This window comes from Lonchura striata, chromosome 2 (genome assembly GCF_050655825.1).
Source record: "Lonchura striata isolate lonStrDom1 chromosome 2, ASM5065582v1, whole genome shotgun sequence".
Taxonomy (NCBI): domain Eukaryota; kingdom Metazoa; phylum Chordata; class Aves; order Passeriformes; family Estrildidae; genus Lonchura; species Lonchura striata.
The window spans coordinates 65576431-65595384 of NC_140704.1; the positions used below are offsets into that span (position 1 = coordinate 65576431).

Consider the following 18954-nt stretch of genomic DNA (forward strand, 5'->3'; position numbering starts at 1 on the left):
CTTCTCCAGGTCTCTTGCAAGCCCCCATTAGGTACTGGAAGGATGCTACAAGGTCAGCCTAGAGCCCCTTTTTCTCCAGGCTGAACAACCCCAGCTCTCTCAGCCTGTCTTCATAGGAGATGTGCTCCAGTCCTTTGAGTATTTTCATGGCCTCCTCTGGCCTTGCTCCATCAGGTCCATGTCTTTCTCATGTTGGGGGCCCAGAGCTGGATGCAGCACTGCAGGTGGGGTCTCACCAGAGCAGGGCAGAGGGGCAGAATCACCTCCCCAAAGCCTGCTGGCCACGCTGCCCTGGATGCAGCCCAGGACACATTTGGCTTTCTGGGCTGCAGGCACACACTGCTGGGTCATGCTGAGCAACAAACACAACCACCAAGTCCTTCTCCTCAGGGCTACTCGCACTTCATTTTCCCCCAGCCCATATTTATCCTCGGGGCTGCCCAAACCCACAAGCAAGACCTTGCATTTGTCCTTGTTGAACTCCATGAAGTTTGCACAGTCCCATCTCTCCAGCCTGTCCAGGTCCTTCTGGATGTCATCCCTTCCCTCCAGTGTGCTGACTGCACCACACAGTTTGATGTCATCATCAGCCATGCTGTGGGTACATTCAATCCCACTGTCCATGTTGCTGAACAAGATGAAAATGTTCTTGGCTGCCTGTGGGACATTTTCAGTCTAATTACAGTCACTTATAAGAGATCTGGCATAAGCAAGGGGTTGATGTTTAAATAATTTATGTATTAGTTTTGCACAAGAGAAATATTTAAGTCTAAATTCTGTTACCAGGACCTCATGTCTGTTGTCCCCAAAATTTCACACATGTGAAGGCAGAAAGGCTATAGACAGGACTTGTCAGTGTTTGACAGAGACTGTAATATGATGTGGAGTTGCAGTACAAGCACTGCAAGCCACTCACTTAACACTTCATTTTGTCATAAAGACAGGACACAGATGCTGTCCTGTGCTCTTGCTATGAACCAGGAAGCTGAAGGCAACAGGGTGGAACAGAGACCCAGGATGTTTGTGAGACCTGCTAAAGGACCTCTGAGAACATCCTTATACACCTGCTTCTCTGCTTATTTTACAAAACAACACACACAAACTCACTGGTGATTTTCTGTTGAAAGAACCTTCTTTGGTTGTGGTCCTTGAAAGTGTTGATGCTCAAGTGCCAGCCAAAATACCTGAAACTACCTTCTCCCAAACACCATCACAAGTACCAGCATGCATACTGAAGCTTACAGGGATTGTGTGAAATTAATTTTTCTGTTTGTTTGAATAAGGTTGAGCCAAACTAGGTATGTTTCCCTGTGATACTTACTTGCACCTGTGTCATCCCACTGATCTTTGTGTCTCATGCACAGGACTCTTGCAAACCTGGAGAGGTGCTGTGCTGAAATGAACTTTCCATTTTGCACAATCCCAGGTGCAGCACTACATAAACACTATCTGGTTCACCTTCCCTTTGCTCCTAAGTGACAGACAGGTATTTAGCTTCAAGCAGCTAGAACACCAAAGGCAGTAATCCAGGCATGGATAACCACTGTGCACCAATCTCATTATTTCTCAGGCACAGGGATTTTAACAGGCCTGGATTAACTTCACTCTGTGTATTGAGAGGAACCACTCCAAACTAAATGCCTTAGTTCTCCCCTTTTTGTCTGCATTTGACTTAAACTGATAAGGGTGGGAATGACATGAACTTCACTAAATGCAAACACTCTGTCTTTAAAGTGTTAATTTTTATTCCCGGATGAAGAGATCAGCTACTTCAGGCTCAATAAGCCCAAAACAGCCAAGTTTCTGCATGCCTTATTTGTAGCATTTAGCACATTTGAAAAGCCCAGAAATAACCTGGTTTCAGAAGAGCAAGGACTAAGCAGATTGCTTGGACTCTCTCAGGAGTTCTTCAGCAGGACTGGGTGGATACAGGTGGTCATAGGGCAGGACAGTCTGCCAGGCTCTTTCTGCCCTCCATGATGTGATGCCCACAGGTATTTGCATCTGTCAGGTGTGTGACACATGGCTACATTTCGTGGGTACAGGAGTGAAAAACATTGTCACAGGGCCTCTTGGCTCTGGGAGGCATCTGCTCAACACTTGGGCTTTTAACCTTTGCCGTTGTGTGGCTGCCATTTTGGTACAAAGGGCATCCTCAGCATGGGGACAAGTGGTGCTTTACTCAGCAGGGCACTTGTAACCCATTTGAAGCCAGAGCCACAGGAGACTGACATTTGAAAGCACCTTCTCCTCCACTCCGTGATTGTGCCATAACAGCTGGAGTTTGTTAGATGAAGATGCCTGTCAGAGTAGAGGGCACAGGCTGGTGAAGGACTTCTCTCAGGTGCTCAATGCAGGACCAAAAACCACACTTGAAAAGGACGAGTAATGGAAGAGAAGATGCTTACTCAGGGACCATCTTGCTTCAGGATGCTGCTTTGCCTGAGGAACATGCTTTTAAAGTCAATGCTGCAGCTGTATAAACCTACAATGAGGCTTTCAATTTCAGCTTTTTTTTCTTTCTTTTGTTACAGAAGCTCCCATTGCCTTTACATTTATGTATTTTGAAGAGAAAACCTGTATGCAGCTCTAGACTTTTTCCATCTGATTTTTTATCTCTAAAAGGTAACATACAGCTAATCTCATCATAGACACTTGTACATGAGAGGAATCAAGGTGAAGAAAGAACACGATAATCTTTAGAGTGGTTTTATTTGTTGTACTGCTTAGATGATGCAGCAAGGTAACCACCACTATGCTTTCCACTGTGCTTAAACAGCTGTGATGTTTATTATAAATATATCCACACACTAAAAGTAGCATCTTAACACAATTGGCTGCATTTTCTTTACTGGTGTACAAAGTACTCCTTTAAAGGATATGTTAAATGGGACAGCATAATGATTTAAGCATACAACTACAATGACAAGTTTAATACCTGTAATGTAAACAGCATGCAACCCCCACAGCTTGTCTGTTTGAATAGCTAGTACTATTTTAATAACTTCTACTTGAGTTGTGGTTGGCTAACTCCTCTAAAATCACTATAAAATATAGCAATTTACAGCTTTAATATTTTCCTTTATTTTCCCACCTGCAGTGAATCTTTCCAGCTTTTCTAGTCATTTTGTTTTGCCTTATTCCCCTCTTATACATTTTCCCCCTTTAAACCTACAAGGCTGTAAGCCTTGATTATTATTCAACATGTTAAATGCCTCAATATGATTTGGCATGCAGCCGAGAAATCTCAGTTCTGTAAACAGGCATAGTGTTATATATTTATAAACTCTAAAATTTTGCATTAGTCTTTCTGCATAGTAACTCACAAACCATCTTTTTTTTTTTCTTTTTTAAAGGGTTAAAAGTATGTGGGCTAATTATCAAATTGATGTTGTTCACCTGAATCTCTTCTGATCAGTAATTTAAAACACTTGGTAGAAGAATCACCATAAGAGTTTAACAGAAGCCAAGGGAGATACACAGAAAGTACACTAGAGCTAAAAGACAAGGTAAGCTTGCTGTAGATGAATCAGTCTAGTCTTTTTGTGAATTCTTTCTTTGCCTGGCTTAAATTTTTAAAATGCTGAACAATCCACTGCTGAAACAGATTGCTATAAACTAAATTTCTGTGGGTCTCAGTTTCACATCTCAGACTGAACACATTGTTTTTCATAAAAATATAAAGAGAAAGAAAATATACTACATCAGTAATAACTATTTTTAAACTTCAGATATTTGTATGCTGTTCTTTGAAGATACAATTTGTTTACCAGTTTAATGGTAGCTTCAGTGCACAGAACCTTATAATTCTAACTAGCCAGCTGCTCACATTGCTTTACATGGTGCCTTGCTTTTAACTGTGATTTTACATTTATTGAAAGACTACAGTAGTATGGTACTTCTCAAAATGCAGCAAAAATACACACAAGACAGAGGTAAAAAAGAAAAGTGTTCAAAAAGTTAAAGATACTTGGTAACTCAATAATAATGACACCAAAAGAAGTTTTTTTTTACCCTGAGCAACCCTTGTGTCTACTTAGCTCCCTTGCTTGGCACACACATTTTGAGTAAGGCTTCTATTCCCCAGTACTATGTGGCTTTCAAAATATCTTTAGTTTTAAACCAGAACTACTCATTTTTTTTTTCTTCTTTCCAGATTAAAGAAGAATTAGTTGTTTTAGGGATGAATTTGAGAATGTATTTCTTTATGTTTTATTAGCTCAGTTTGGAGATTTTGTTCTGTAACCTCTCTGTTGCCTGGTTGTTTAATTTCTGAAGTAGTGCTGTCATGGGGAGCTATGTTTACAGAGAGAAAAATTGCTACAAGTCCCTTGGGAGAGGGAGAAATACCTGATGGAGTGCAGAGAGGGAGCCAGGAAAGGTTCATTTAACACTGACCTGTACTAAGAAGCTGAGATGTTGAATTCTTAAACAGGATGAGTTGTATTCATGGGTAAAGAGAACTCTGCACCAGTAACCAATTGGTCTGACCGGCTTACCAGGCCTTGTAAAACAAAAGCCAGTTTGACTGTAAATGGTTTTCAGGGTCACTCTGTGTTAACTCTGGCAGCCATGTGATGCTGAGCATGTTTGGTGGTGGTCGCCTGAGCCTTTCTGCCTCCAGGCTGTTACAAGGCATCAGTTCCTGGTGTAGCTGTGCTGGGTTGTCCTTCTTACATAGAAAGGCGGGGTTGTCTCTGCTTTGATACAGAGGATCAAAAAGCAACATGAATTTAGCATGTTTCATTTCTCAGGTTTCAGGTTTTTAATTTCTTATTTCAGAGGAACTTAGCTGAACTTTCCATTCATCAAAAGGATTGTGGCAAGTGAATTATTCTGAAAATTGTCTTGCTTTTCATATTTCTGTTATTTCTTTATTTCCCTGCCATTTCTTTCAGTTGACTATAATCTATAGCCACCTTCCTTCATTTTTTCCCGTTACCTGATTAGTCTTTTCTTTCCTACAGATAGAGCATTTTCTCTCAAGGCTTGAGGCAGGAGTTGTAGCTATAAGTGGATTGCTGTGTTTCCACGTTACCTTTGTTTTGGGCTCAGTTCTTTGTGCCATTTTAGAGATTGTGTGGGGTTTCTTTGAAATGGGATGCAAAATATAATTCACTCAGCACACAGATCCAGAAAGGCGCTTTTGGGAAAAAGCTTATCTTGATGTTCTGCTTCCTTACATCTCCTCAAACCCCAAACCACTTGGCTTAGTACTCACATACTCAGCAGAATGATCTATTCTCCCATCAGTGGGTATTTGCCATTTAGGCACCATTTAGTCAATATTCAGCACTCTCAAACCTTAGGGCCTGGCCTTCATGCTCAGCAAAGCTGTTCCCCAGAGGGAGCCCATACCGATAGCTCTCCACACTCTCAGCTGGTTTGGATTTTGTGGGGATGGAGTCATGCTGGTAGAGCAAAGCTGACTTTATCATTCCAAAGTCTTCCTGAATCTTCATCCCTGAATAGACAGCACCCGAGATGTTTTCTGCCACGTGGGTGTAGCTCTGGAGGTTTTTCACGTCACAGAGGTTGTCACTGTATTTCAGTGCGGGTGGCTTGTAGGCCTGGTAGGACACCTTGGTGGTGGTGGTGATGACTGTCTGCAGTGGTGGGGCCATGGGAGCAGGGCTGGGGCTGTACCTGCAGGGATAGTCCCCACTGCAGTAAGGGTGGGGAGCACTTGTTGCCATCTGCCCGTAGTCGCTCCGGTCTCCGATGCCGGTTTTCCCCCACGCTGGTTTCAGTCCGTAATGTCTGCCAGGGTTATCAAAGCTCTTATCATGGGAGGTCACAGCGTTGTAGTGAGACCCATTCAGACTGAGGGGGTCTGCATCAATGGCAGGACTGGGCAGATCCTTGTAAAATGTCGGGTAAGGACTTGAGCTTATAAAGGTAGGAACTCCAAACTCATAACTGCATGGCATGGGCATGTAGATCCTTGGATTTGGGCATTTAGGAGGGTATGGCGATAGCTGGTCCTCTTGGAAGCTGGCTGAGTCATAAGGTGCCTTGTAGAGGTCTGTGTTCTGCAGTGAAGGGTAAGACTGGGCTGGAACTGAAAAATTGGTGTCTGTGAAGATACCGACTCTTTCTGGGCCATCCATGCAGTGAAAATTCTGTAGGTTATTGGTGTAACCGCTGCTGTCAGGGTACCTTCCTGCCTGTCAAGGAGAAGTAGATCTTTAAGATACAGGAATCAATACTGCCCAAACACAAAAGTCTCAATACTTGTGCTATTTCTGGTTTCAGCTCCAAATTAACAGATTTGTTATTAATACATGTTAATAGCATGGTGTAAAGCTTTGTTTTGCCCTGGGATTCCCAATACATACTTACCACATCTTTCTAATTGACAAAAAAAGTCTTCATTTTTGTCACCTTTTTATTTAATTAATGATTTTGATTTACCTCTGAATTTACAGTTCTCTTTTTCTGGGAGTGGTGATAAGAGGACATTTGCTTCTTAATTGCACTTCTTCTTGCCTCTGCCTCCAGTTTACTCTCCGGCCGGGGGTGGTCATGGACTCCTTTAGCCTAAATTAGGATTAACTGAAAATTAGATGTGAACCTGGAAGGGGGTAAGATTAGAGAAAATGCTGTAAGTAGTACAAGGGGTAGTCACAGCATGGTCTGTGGTTTGGCACAAGAAAAAAGGAAGGAGAAACTAAACATGGACAAATTCATTGTGAAAATAAACAAATAGAATAAACCATTATTTGGATGTAGATAGAAGGAAAAAGTGAAGAAGTCAATGAGGACTGCAGAGCTGATGAAGGAACAAAAGTGCTACCTAAGTTTGTGACATTCAGGAGTAGATAATTAGAACCAAGGGAAAAAAATTAATTTGATTGGTTTTCTGCAGTCCAGTATCTCAGTTCTGCCTTATAGTCACATATATAAATAGTATAAATGGGCTTTAAAGAGGTTTCATGCCACAAGATGAAAAATATTCTCTTAAAGCAACACACCTTCTTGAACAGGACTGAAAATTATATCCTGGAAAACCATCTGAAGATGTTCTGCTATTTGTGGGTATGCAGATCTACATAACCAAAGTTACACTGGCATACGATGAAGTAATGGACACTGCATTTCCTTACTCATTTGTCTGAACACACCTACATACAGTCCCTAATACAAAGTAGGAAGCTAAAAATTGCTTTTAAAACATTGTTCTTTCTCAAGCAGAAATTAACTTCTAAGCAAGGGTTTATCAATTTTTTGATAGTAAAGTCTTCCAGTTTTGCATGTCTGTAAGAGAACATTTGAATAAGAGTAATAAAGGGGGGAATCTGGGAATATGGCTAGTTTTCTTCCATTTACTGACTGGAAAACAGAATTCACTGCCGTGTGAGTCAGGGAAAAAATTATCCAGGAGAAAATGTAATCTCAGAATAGAAACTTTTTGTTTTGTTTTTGTTCCAGTGCTGCTAAAAAAAAAAATCCAGATGAAATTTCAAGTTTCAGCTAAGATTCTTCTTTTTTGTCAAGATTTTAAATCCTTCAAAATTCAAAGGCTAATTTTACATGAAGTAGAATTATTGTTTCAACTCATGTAAACTAAGTACGACTTTTTTTCCCCCCATTTATTTTAGTAGGAAATTAAATATTTAGAAATAACATTGGAGAGATCCAATTGTCATATGTAACCAGGGTGCAAGACAACCATTTTTTTTTCATATTTGTGTTCTGTAAAGAGGAAAATTTTACCCATCAGTGATATTGCAGTTAAAATTGAATATTGCCAACCCATAAGTACTGCTTTTAAACAGACAGCCAAGTGTTATTGTTTTATTTGTTCTTATCATGTTCATATTAAAGAGAAATTCAGTCATGAATGAGACATCTATCGTGCTCATCATGATCTGTATTACATAAAAAAAACAGGGGAGAAAGAAGAAATCATGTTGCAGGTATTATTTTATATACTGGTTATTTTTATATGGTGTGCACAAATACATACAGCTGCTTTCTACCTGGAAAAATATTGCTTTGCCATCAAGCCTCCAGAAGTTTGTGACCGGATAGCCACTGTGTCCTCGGCAAGGAATCAACTCGAGGGCAGAGTTACAGTTGGGGCAGGCTTTCTCTGTGAACAGAAAGAAACTACTGAAGAGGTTGGTTAGGGACAAGGATGTTGCCTGAGAGTAAACAGAGCTCAAGAGTAACATGATCACACTTTTCCAAAATTCAGCTTAAAATGTATTATTTAAGGAAATGCAACATGGACTACCAAGTACAGCTAAATGGTATGAACTAGAAGTTCCCACTAGATGTATACGCTAGTAATTTAAAGGATTTAAATCCATATCCCCTTAAATATTTGCAGACAGACATTGATGAGATTTGGAATTAATCAGTCACTGCAATTATGCCTTAGTCTGCCTGCAAGTAAGGGTGACTCCAGTTTGGAAATCAAGCCCAGATGCCAGAAATGGGGTCCCTTGGGCACCGCAGCTCTCTCTGGGTGCCTCTCACTTTGTTGCTTCTGCCGAGCCTTGTCGCATATGGCGGGGCGCAGCTGCAGCCTGGCGCCGCCGGGCAGAGCGCAGCTCCGGGCACACACCACCACGCCCAGGCAGGACTTCTTGAGGATCTGGCAGTTGTGGTTGTTGGTGTTGCGCATGGCCCAGCCGCTGAGGTGCCGCTGCGCGTTCTTCTCCTCGCTCGAGTAGATGAGCCGCACGTAGCCATCGGGCCACTCCTGGAAGGTGTCGAAGTGCTTGGGCTCCTGCAGCGGGACAGGTCGGGTGGGAGGGCAAGGCAGCAAGGAGAAGAGCAAGAGAACATTATTAACGTATTACAACCTGATATTTTTGCCTTCTTATAAGACACATAACGGGGGTAAATGCTTTTTCTATCACCAGACAAGCAGCACAAAAAAACATCCAAAGAATAGCTTGTTCAGAAATGCTCTCCAAAAGGGCTAGGGCAAGCTAAGATTCCGTATCTGAAAAGAAAGTTGGGATCCTTTCCTCTTTTGCATCATGCATTGTAGCACCGTCTGCTGATGCATTTGCCTTTTCCAGTGAAGTTATATCAGCTATAAGACATTAGCCTTACTCCCAGAATTCACTGACTAGTGTACTATCAGTGTGCCCAGACAGAATACAAGCCACTCTGATCATGACTGCTATTAAGTTCTCCTTGTTGTGGGATAATGCACCTGCAGGCAGAAAACTAGAAGTTTTAGCTATGGAATGGCTTCTTAAAGTGCATCTAATATGATTTGAATAAGGTTTTTCCCAAAAAGAATAGAGATAAAAAGATTTGTTATTGCAAATGTACTTTCAATATATGTATAGTCACACAAACAAAGAACATTTCAGTTTGGGATTTCATGGCTTTCTGGAGTTCCTTACTAAAATGAAATTACTAGACCTCTGAAAGAAGATTTTAAACTGCAAATATTTATAATGCAATATGTATTTAACATATGTATGTACCACATGTGAGAGGAATCCCAGCAAACAGAAGCAAACTATCAGTATTTACAGCCTTAAGACCTTCATTAAGGCATAAGAGCATGGGCTTAAACTCTAAGAGGAAAAAAGTCGCAAATTTAAAAACCCATTTGAAATCCGCAACTAGAAAACAGTGGAGTGCTCATTGGCATTAAAGTGTTGCATCAATAAACCAAAGAAATAATTAGGTAGCTTGGGTCATAGTAGTAAACAATCAATTTGAGTTCCTATTGAACAAGGAAGAGGAAGGAGGAGGAGGAAACTGTCCAAATGGAGCCACAGGTTGTTCTAGGAGTTCATATCCAGCTAGGCAAAGCTGTGTATCAAATCCATACTTTTATTATAAGTGACTCTATAAAGACTATAAAACAACACAAAGTGAAAAGAGGAGTAAAGCAGATGTAAAACAAAGCTTTGCTTAGAGTGAAGTTCGTTCTGCTGTTCCCCAGCTCCACGTTAGACCTGGACGGAACCTTTGCCCAGTACCTCCCCGCCCACCCTGTACCTGCGGCAGCTTGGGGTCGTTGATGTCCCAGGTAAGTTTCATGGCAGAGGGTGGCCGTGGGTGGCGGCTCCCGGCTTTTTATGCCGTCGGGGGCGTTGCTGAGGTGTGGGCGGAACAGCAGCGCTATCACCGAACCCCACCGCGGCCCCTGGGTGGGGTAGGAGCTGCGTTCCTCCTCCACGCCACGGGCGGGTTTCGCTACCCTCACCTGAAGGGGTGTGACTGGGGGGTAGATGCAGGGGTCGTGCACAAATGCACTCCCCCCCCCCCGCAACACTGGGGGCCGTGACCTCGGCAAATTTGAGCCGGGTTCGGAAGTCTAACCCGGCAGCCGCGGGGCTCTGCCGCTCGCTCCCGCGGGCGGCCGGGATGATGGGAGGAGTGACGGGTAGATCCCGTCTCTGCCCGACCGGGATTCTCTTGAGCGTGGCTCGGAGCTGCCCCCACCTCGTAAAGTGTCTGGAGGGAGGCAAAGATGCTGAATAAGCTGCTTTTTGGATGTAAACGAAATCGGCGTTACTTGGCCGGTTTCCCCTTGCCATATGCTCGATAGTAGCTGGTTTAAAGTGCAAAGTTGGTACCGTTGTATTGGTAGGCACATTTGAACTTATTGAACAGTTACAGATTTTGTGTTACCTTTTTATTTTCGAAAAGAACATGTGATGGGGTCTGAAGTTAGGAACTTTTTGTTTGGTTCGTTTGGTTTTCGTGAATTTGGTTTTATTGGTTTTCTGGGGTTTTTTTGTGTGTGTGTGTGTTTTTTTTTTTTCCTTGGTTTGAGTTTTTCTTTGGAGTTGGGAAGAGATTATGGGAAGAAAGGAGGGAGATTGATTTTTGGTGTGAAAAACAAGAAAGAAAAACGCCATCCACAACAGCATAGACACCGAGCCGTTGAACTCCGAGCGCCGCTATCGCACTTTAAACGACGCCACGTGTTCGCAATGATTTTTCTCATTCACTTCCTTCCTCTCTGGTCCAAAATTTACTGAATTTTACCCTCGGCTAAGCCAAATAACGCCCACCCGGCATCAGCACACGCCGGCTGTGGCACCCCTCGGCCAAGAGCAGCCCCCAGGGATGCTCCGCTCCCCTCCTTTGCACCCCGGGGCTCGGCGGGGGTCAGTGGGATCCGCTACGTGGGGCCCGCCGTAGGTGCCGCGCAGCCGCGACTTTTTAGAGCGGAAGGCGACCCGGGATGCTTTTCCTCTTTTCTTTTTCCCGCCACTGCTGGGGTAGCGTGCGAGGGCTTGCTGAAGAAAGGAAAGTGCTCGGAGCTGTGGGAAAGGCCGGCAGGGTCGCCCTGCGCCGTAAGCACGGGTGTGTCGAGCCGTAGCTGCAGCAGTGGCTGGAGCGGCAGCAGCAGCAGCAGCAGGGAGGTCGCGAAGCAGCTCTGCGGCATGGTCCTTGTGCGCTTAGCGCCCCGCGGGTGGAACCGCACAGCGGCCACGGCGAGGTGGCCGCGCCGCGCTCCCGCCGCGCTCCCGCCGCGCTCCCCGGCGCCGTCAGGAGCCTCGGGTGTTGTGGTGGGTAGTTTTGTACTTCGGGTAATGATAATGAAGGAAAACCAGCGAAACGAGTTGGAATTTTGAGTTTGGAAGTAGGGAGGGGATGAGTAGGTGCTCTTCAATTTTGGGGCGGGAAAAGTTGTTTGGGTTTGTTGGTTGGGTTTTCTTTTTTGGGGGAGACGGGGGAAGAAGATTGTTTTTTTCCTGTATTTTTCTCTTCTTTTATTTTCAAAGGAAGAAAGAAGTGACGAACTAAGTAGAGATGTGTTTGGCGGTATGGCAGACAGAGCAGAAGGCTACGTAAGGATCTTTGAAATGCGTTCTTATCTTTATCTTACAAATTGCCATATATATATATATATATATATATAAGTGCATTTCTTAAGTGACTATAGCATGACCCAGAATTTTTAGTAATTTTCTTTAATGTGCGATGTGTAGTAATCCTCTTAATCTTTTCTTTAGTAAGTGAGAAGAAATTACTGTAATAGTTGTGGGACTTACAAACTGGCTATACTAAATTGCTTATTTCTTTGCTTGGTGTCTTTTATAATTATTCTGTTTCAAGGGTTCTGTCTCTTTTGGACATTAAGACTGATGTTTCACTTCAGATGTAGTAATAAAATGAAAGTAGAGAAACAATATAAAACAAACAGAAACTTGCAACTTTTAAAATATCATTACAAGTATTTTATCATAATTAGTGTGCCTACAATTTCAATGCCCGCTTATTTTATTCACTAATTGTTTCCTTCCCTTCTCTCTGCAGCTCGAATCATTGCTCATTGATGCCTTTAAAGGGAAGGGGTTTCAAAAAATTGACGAACTGTTTAAAGAGGCGAAAGTAAAGCTTCCCCAGATATACAGTGAGTCTCTCTTTAACCAGCTGGACAAAGCACTGATAAAGGCGAGTATCATAAATAATCTCAACTTTCCTAGCAGCCAACTCGGAGAGTAGCAGGCTAATGATGCACAGCACTCTGTGTTTCTACAGGAGCTGGACAAGAATGAATTCAAGAATGTTTCATTGCTGCTGAAATGTATTCAGCTCTACCTTAAAAGTGATATTGGAGAAGGAAAGAGCTTGCTTATTGAGCAAGGACTGGTACCAAAGATGAGTATAATATTGTATACAATTTACTAATGTGATTTAAGGTTGTTTGCATCAGAAAAATCTCCAAGGAAGTGAAAACTAGATGATGGCTTGTTGGCCTCACAGAAACAAAATATTTTTTTAATATATGCATGAACTGAGTGGGAGAAAAAATGCTTAGTCTCTTACTGCTTTTGGTGTAGCACCCAATTTTATGGCTCCACTTACTAGCTGATGTAAAGGGTTGGATTGTTTGGGGTTTTTTAAAAGCTGATAGTAGAAGGAGAGGATGAATTTCTATAAGTCCCATTATTGAAATGATACAGACTTTCTAAATCCATTTTAAATGCTCCAGCAAAATACAGTTTTAGTAATAGAATTAATGAGTAATTTGTGCATTTATATTTTTAAAAACTGAGATATTCTTTATGAAGATCCCTCTCTAGTTATGTAGTAAACCCAATGCATTTAATCTGCAATTGTGTTTTATCTTCTGCCACTATATTGATTTCAGCTGGTAGTAGTTGTAGTAGCAGAAAGGAAATTGTGCTGAAGACAAGTAACACCTGGATGTAACACAGGTGTAACTGTCAGGGAACAGCTAACACATGCTCTCGGTTAGCAGAGAACTGACTGAGAGTCCTCAGTCCAAAATGTTGTATTCCTGCCTTGTAGTTATGCTTTTCAGGGTTACTGTTGCTCAAAATTCCTGTATGGAAATAAATTAATATTTTTTTTCCAGTCTGAGCTCTGTACTTTGTCAGTGGAACGCAGATTTCTAGTTCACCATTTTTGTATGATCTTATGCAATGTTTAAAACCATGAAGTATTAAAATATTTACCTTGAAAAAGCTTGAAAATATTATACAGTATTTTGCTGTGAGTTGATGTCTTCTATAAATGTCTGTAGTAGTTCTGGTGCCACTAACAGCATCTATTGTGTCTGAGCACCATGAACGGATGCCTTGGACAAGAAAGGAGGATAAAAGGAGGGCTAGGGAGGGAAGGGGAAATGGCACTTTTCACGTCCTTAAAGCCATGTAACTTTTGACACAGTACATGACTGAAGTTTAAAAAGGTAAAGAACTCTGTAAGGTTTTCCTGCAGATGTATATAATTTAAGATTATTAATTCCTCTTCTCAGTTTTTAACTACTTTTTTTTTTTTAACTTTTACCTGGTATCTTGGTTTGAAAGAGCAAAAGAGTTTATGACCATCATCGACCCAAATGAGAATGAATTTTTGATCTCAATGCTTGAAGACTTCTTTGATTCTGCATTGGTATGTTTGTGCATTTAAGGGGACAGAAGGGTTGCCTTTATGGGATAAGATAGCTATTGTTCACAAAGAATTTTCTGTTAGAAAATAAATATGTGCATGGTGCCCTCAGGCTGAGCCTGGGATGCAGCCTAGTGGTGTGGGTGGGCAGTGTCTAGGAGTGTGCTCCAGGCTGGCGTCTGGCTGACACACTTGGGAGAAGCATTTTCTCATTTTCTAGCTTGAAGAATTTGTTTCTGTAGAAAAATTTGCAAGAAATACTGATGCATTTTGTAAATGAAAGCTTGTGAGCTGAAGCTGTCTTTAAGACCCAGAAGCTACTAACACTGAACTGTACTTCATGTACAAGCATGTTTGCTAAGGTGGTCCTGGTGATTTGTTCCTACTCTGTTTGAAACAGATTATTTAATTCTAAAGAATGATCTAACTTGCTTACAACTCTCATTTAGGTTTGAATTTTAAATATTCATGACTTTATGGGTGTTAGAGGCCTAGTGATGTAACATTTGTAATAGCAAGAATGCTTTTTAGCTTTTTTGCCCCCAAGCTGTTGCTCCCAGTCTTGTTGTCTGGAGCTTACTGGAACTGTGTCACTTTGTGCATCAGAATTCATATCAATACCTATGGCTCTTTTCAGAAGTTCTGCTAAAAGATAGTTGAGCAAAATCAAGCTTCCTTCTTTATGTACTAACCACTTTGAAGTTATAAAATACCCATTTATTTTCCCAAAAATTGAATTTCTTTTGAATTATGTCTTCCTGCTACGTTTCTTCCACATGCTTTCACTGTGGAAGAGAAAGTGTTTGTGTTATAGAGTTGTTTGTAATTTTCCTCGAGGGACTTCAACACCCTGAAATCCCTGGGGGAAGTGGATGCTTGGCTACTTTTACCCTCCCTGCATATTGTATGATCAGGGTGACCATATGTGACATACCTGGATAAGGTGGCTTTTTCTGATGTGGGTACGCTAGTGTTTTATGTTACTCTGATGTGGGTACATACTGTTTCATTTGAAAGTTGGGGGGTGAGGAAGGTGTCCATAAACAGCTTGGCACTTCACATACTGCTGTTCTTGGATGGTGGTGTGCTACTGAAGGCTTGTTTTACTCTTTCCATCAGGTGATTTGCAGATGCGGTCGTGAAGGTAAGTATTTTTTTTCCTTCCATTCTTCAATATAATGAATATTAATCTTGGGAGCATATATCTTCATTCTGCTTGAACTCTGTCCCCGTTCTCTTTTCAGCTTTCTACTTCTTCCTCTCTGTAATATTTTTTTAAAATCCTCCAACTATTTCTCTTCAGTTAATTCTCATTAACATTTGTATTGGAGCACAAACCCTTTCTCTCTTTCTCTTTGTGTTTACGTACATGCTGAAAAGTCTATTTCTGTTATCTTGTTTAAATGGTCAGCATCAAGCATTTCAGTTGATCAGTGTAAGTGGATTCTGAAAGGGGTTCAATCTATACAGTCTGTTCTTGCACATCTGTTTGTTCTGGTATCAGATGTCATTCCCTTGCTGAAGGCAACCATCTCCACAGTATAACATGGTAACTCCTTTAGCCTTCCAGACTCGGCAGAGAGATGTCTGTCTCTCATTCATTTCAGCAGCAAAATTTTGTTCTGTAGCTGCAGCTGGTTTTACATTAGGGTGGGGGGGGAGCAGGTGCTTTCAGAAAATATCTATGTGACCAGACATCCAGGCTCACAATCCATGTAAAAATGAAGCATTGTGCTGTAGGTCAGTTAATGTGTACTTACTTGTCCTTTTACCTTAATCTAGTGGGAGCAGAGTGGCACAAGCATCTTCTGGTTAATGCTTTATTGGTTTGCTCTGTTGACTTTGACAAAACCTGTATATTCAGATTTTCTCTAGTGGCTAGTAATTAGCATCCCCTTTCTGTGCCTCTTTAAATAGTTATCCAGGTCAGAAGTTAGTGTATCTGGAGCATTTTTTTTTTTTTCAGATGGAAGTTACCAGTTCCCCTTTCTGTCTAGGATTAGATGGTTGGAAGCTTTGTCTTAAAATGAATTTACAGCTGGGGTATTTTTATTCCTTCAGCACGACAAACTGTTGTTGCTTCAACTATTTTTATATGGACTCCACCCATTTCTAGCTGTACTTTTCAAATTATTTTTCTAGGGAAGAGAGAGCTAGTGACTTTATTTTTGCCTGAACTGGGGTGCCTAGTGACAGAACCAAATCTTAGCTGTGCTCTGCATCTGGAGGTAAGATTCTTACTAGGAGGAGAAAATTGGCAATATTTGTGTGAAAGTTTCTGTAATTGGATAACAAGATGTGAAATTGTTATCGATTTGTTTTCCTTCATTTTCTACTCCTTTTGTGGGGGCGGAAAGGCCTTGAAGACCCTCAACACTATACTTGAGATTATCCCACGGGAGCATAGAAGGTTGTTGCCTCTCTGTGAGGAGATATGCTTGCTTGCGTAAGTGATTTTTCCCTCCAGTTTCTGTACCTAAATACTCTCTTCTCTGCATTAGGAGTTAGTTATTTCCCTTTTAACGTGTGGCATTATGTTGTTTCAGGAAAGACCTAGCAGAAGCTATACTGGAGGTTGGTGGTAAGGAAGTTCTCTACCTTTACCTCATCTGTTTATTTATTATAGATGAATTATAATTGCAATTATATTTCCTTTGTCATGGGTTGATTTTTTTTAAAGGAGGCAAGTCAAATGTGCGTTAACAAAATATATATAAAACAAGTTAAATGCAGCAATGCATTAGCTCATTCTGGTTGGTATTAGTAATGGATATTGACTAATCAGGCAGGCTGAACTGATTTTTGTAGAAGAGTAATTAGATTGGCTTTACATATGTGCTTACAGAATATGCTGGCTGTTAGTCTCAAAAAAATTAAATTTGAATTGCTTTGCCATGATGTGGACAAAATCTAGCTAACAAGGTTAATGGCCTCTTGAGTGAATTTTTTTTTTTGTTTTCTTCTAATAATAGCACTTTTTAGAGTATTGGCATGGTATATGGAATGTGGCCTGATCCTAGTGGGTTAGTGATGAGTCTCTGCTCCCATCCCTTTCCTGAGCCCCAAGCATATCTCCCAGTGCTCGAGTGTGTTGTGGTTTGCAGTGCTCTGTACCTCGATCTCACTGAGCTGGGGGGGCTGAGGATGCCTGAGCCAACACTTGGCTGTTACTCTGCCCTGTTCTCCTAGGGGAAACCAAGGCTAGAGGATGGATGTGACCATGTAGTGTAAAATGGCAGGAGTAGCAATGCTATAACCTGTGGTTATGCTAGAGGGACGATATTTATCCTGTGCTTTTGATTACCCTGCAGATTATGACCTTCAGGTTGGCCTTTTAGAAGCAGTTTGTAGGTTTTTGTCAAAAAGATGGAGGGATGACTTTGGTCACCACTTGTTTGAAGATAAGTATCTTGCTGAAGCTTTCAAAGAGATCAAGGATCAAGAATTTGAGACGGTGAGGGTCCTTATTTTGAAAGCAACACACTTGACAAGTATGTATAGGGGCTAGATATGGTTGAGTTAAGCCAGGGTGTCCTTGCAAGCAGTTCCTGCAAAACTGATTTTATAAGTACACATATTTGTGGATGGCATGTTTTACCTTACCTTTTTTTTTATTAATATGGTAAATATTAAATGACACATTGCTAAAATAGCGCCTATTTTTAAGTTATTTTACCCATAAAAAAGTTAAAAAAAAATAATAACAATGCATAAATAAGTTAATTTGTGGGGTTTATATTTGAGTTCTTACTGGTTTTAAGTTGGGTCTGACCTTTTGTAGTAAATTGAGGGTTTCTTCCCAGTGGTCTTTGGCATTCCACTGACCAGTTTTAAGCTTTTAACTGGACAATAGATGTTTCATAGCAAATAGTTTTTCTACACAATAAAATAACTATTTGCAAAGGAAAAGTAGCCTGATTTAAAAAAAAAAAATGTCATTTGTCTTGAAGGACTGCAGAAAATTTCTTAATCTACTAAATGGAAGGCTTGGAGATAAAAAAAAAAGGTAAGCTGAGACCCAACAGAATAAATTGGTGGCACAATTACTGCAGAGGGGAATAAATAGAATTGTAAAATGGGTTGACTTATATTAAAAAATATTTCATGTCACGTGATGAATTAAGTTGTTTTTAAGAAGTAAATTTTTTGCATTTTTATGGTGATTCTTTTGAAAGTAAGCTCAGTGAAGATATTGCTTCACTGCTAAAATACTGTAGTCTCTAGCTTATCCAAGCTTAATTTACTTTTAGAAATTTTAGTAACCAATCTTATCGTTCAAAGATTAAAATTAATCTTATTAAAAATAAAATAATTGAAGTCAGACTTTAATGTTGAATATATCATGTGAAGTTTGCTTCTCTTCCAGAGTCTACACATTTCCTTGCATATCTGCTTTTGCTGGCGGGAAGGAGGTAATAGCCCTTAAAGCTCTGACACCTTCCCTACAGTGTTTTAGCTGTTGAAATGTTGCTTTCTGTGGTAAATGTTTGAGGTTTTTTCCCCCTGCCTCTTTTTCATTGAAGAGCTCAATTTCTTGGAGTGTAGAGTATAACCTTTTTCTAGGTGGGAAATTTGCTTGTTTGTCACTTAGCTCCCAAAGTATTGCTGCTGACTTTGCTGTTGTTTGAGCCAAGTGACAGAGGCAAAGCTTCTCTTCATGGTGATGACAGAGGAGAGTTGTAAAAAGAAACAGGAGGACAGGACAGCACAGAGTCCTCTGGCAGAGCTGTTTCCAGACTGCCAGAAAAAAGATTAGCCTGATGCCCCTGGAGAAGGGTTGCAGATCCTGCAGTTTGCTTCACTGGCCTTCAATTGAATGAACAGTGGCACCATTCCTGACAGTCATATTGAATCAAACCCAAGTAGATGGAAACTAGTTCCACTGCTTCTCCTTATTTCAAGTGCTCAGAAACAGCTTCCACAGCTTCTTTCCTGGCGCAGTCATGCGAGCATTTGTGTATTTCCACTCCCATGGCTGAAGTCTGCAATGGGTGTGCTTGGGTGAGCAGAGGGCTGGCACCCCACAGTGTCATCTGAACTCCTGTTTCTGCAAGGTGTACGGATGTTTATGTAGGGTAATGCTTTCCAGTTTTCTCTCATTAA

General features: G+C 41.2%; 2 protein-coding genes across 5 annotated transcripts in view; one reads left to right on the top strand and one right to left on the bottom strand.

Moving 5' to 3' along the window:
- The first annotated feature begins 3375 nt into the window (after positions 1 to 3375).
- The window catches only part of SYCP2L (synaptonemal complex protein 2 like), a 35292-nt gene continuing 19713 nt past the window's right edge, over positions 3376 to 18954 (top strand). For 2 of the 4 annotated variants that reach the window (XM_085571484.1, XM_085571485.1), the window contains exons 1-12: positions 5388 to 10006; positions 11715 to 11780; positions 12250 to 12387; positions 12475 to 12594; positions 13750 to 13854; positions 14971 to 14995; positions 15994 to 16079; positions 16209 to 16297; positions 16398 to 16432; positions 17163 to 17305; positions 17802 to 17857; positions 18218 to 18263. In XM_085571484.1, coding sequence (XP_085427610.1) covers positions 9998 to 10006; positions 11715 to 11780; positions 12250 to 12387; positions 12475 to 12594; positions 13750 to 13854; positions 14971 to 14995; positions 15994 to 16079; positions 16209 to 16297; positions 16398 to 16432; positions 17163 to 17305; positions 17802 to 17857; positions 18218 to 18263 — 918 coding nt within the window. In that variant the 5' untranslated portion in view covers positions 5388 to 9997. Of the gene's footprint in view, positions 3510 to 5387; positions 10007 to 11714; positions 11781 to 12249; positions 12388 to 12474; positions 12595 to 13749; positions 13855 to 14970; positions 14996 to 15993; positions 16080 to 16208; positions 16298 to 16397; positions 16433 to 17162; positions 17306 to 17801; positions 17858 to 18217; positions 18264 to 18954 lie in introns of those variants that run through there. The other 2 variants (XM_085571483.1, XM_085571481.1) reach the window with 2 other exon arrangements.
- On the bottom strand, positions 5283 to 10548 carry GCM2 (GCM transcription factor 2). The gene is made up of 5 exons (XM_021534977.3): positions 9976 to 10548; positions 8485 to 8737; positions 7983 to 8095; positions 6415 to 6540; positions 5283 to 6167 (listed from the first exon to the last, which is right to left on the bottom strand). The coding sequence occupies exons 1-5, from the start codon at positions 10015 to 10017 to the stop codon at positions 5283 to 5285; spliced, it is 1419 nt and encodes a 472-aa protein (XP_021390652.2). The 5' UTR covers positions 10018 to 10548.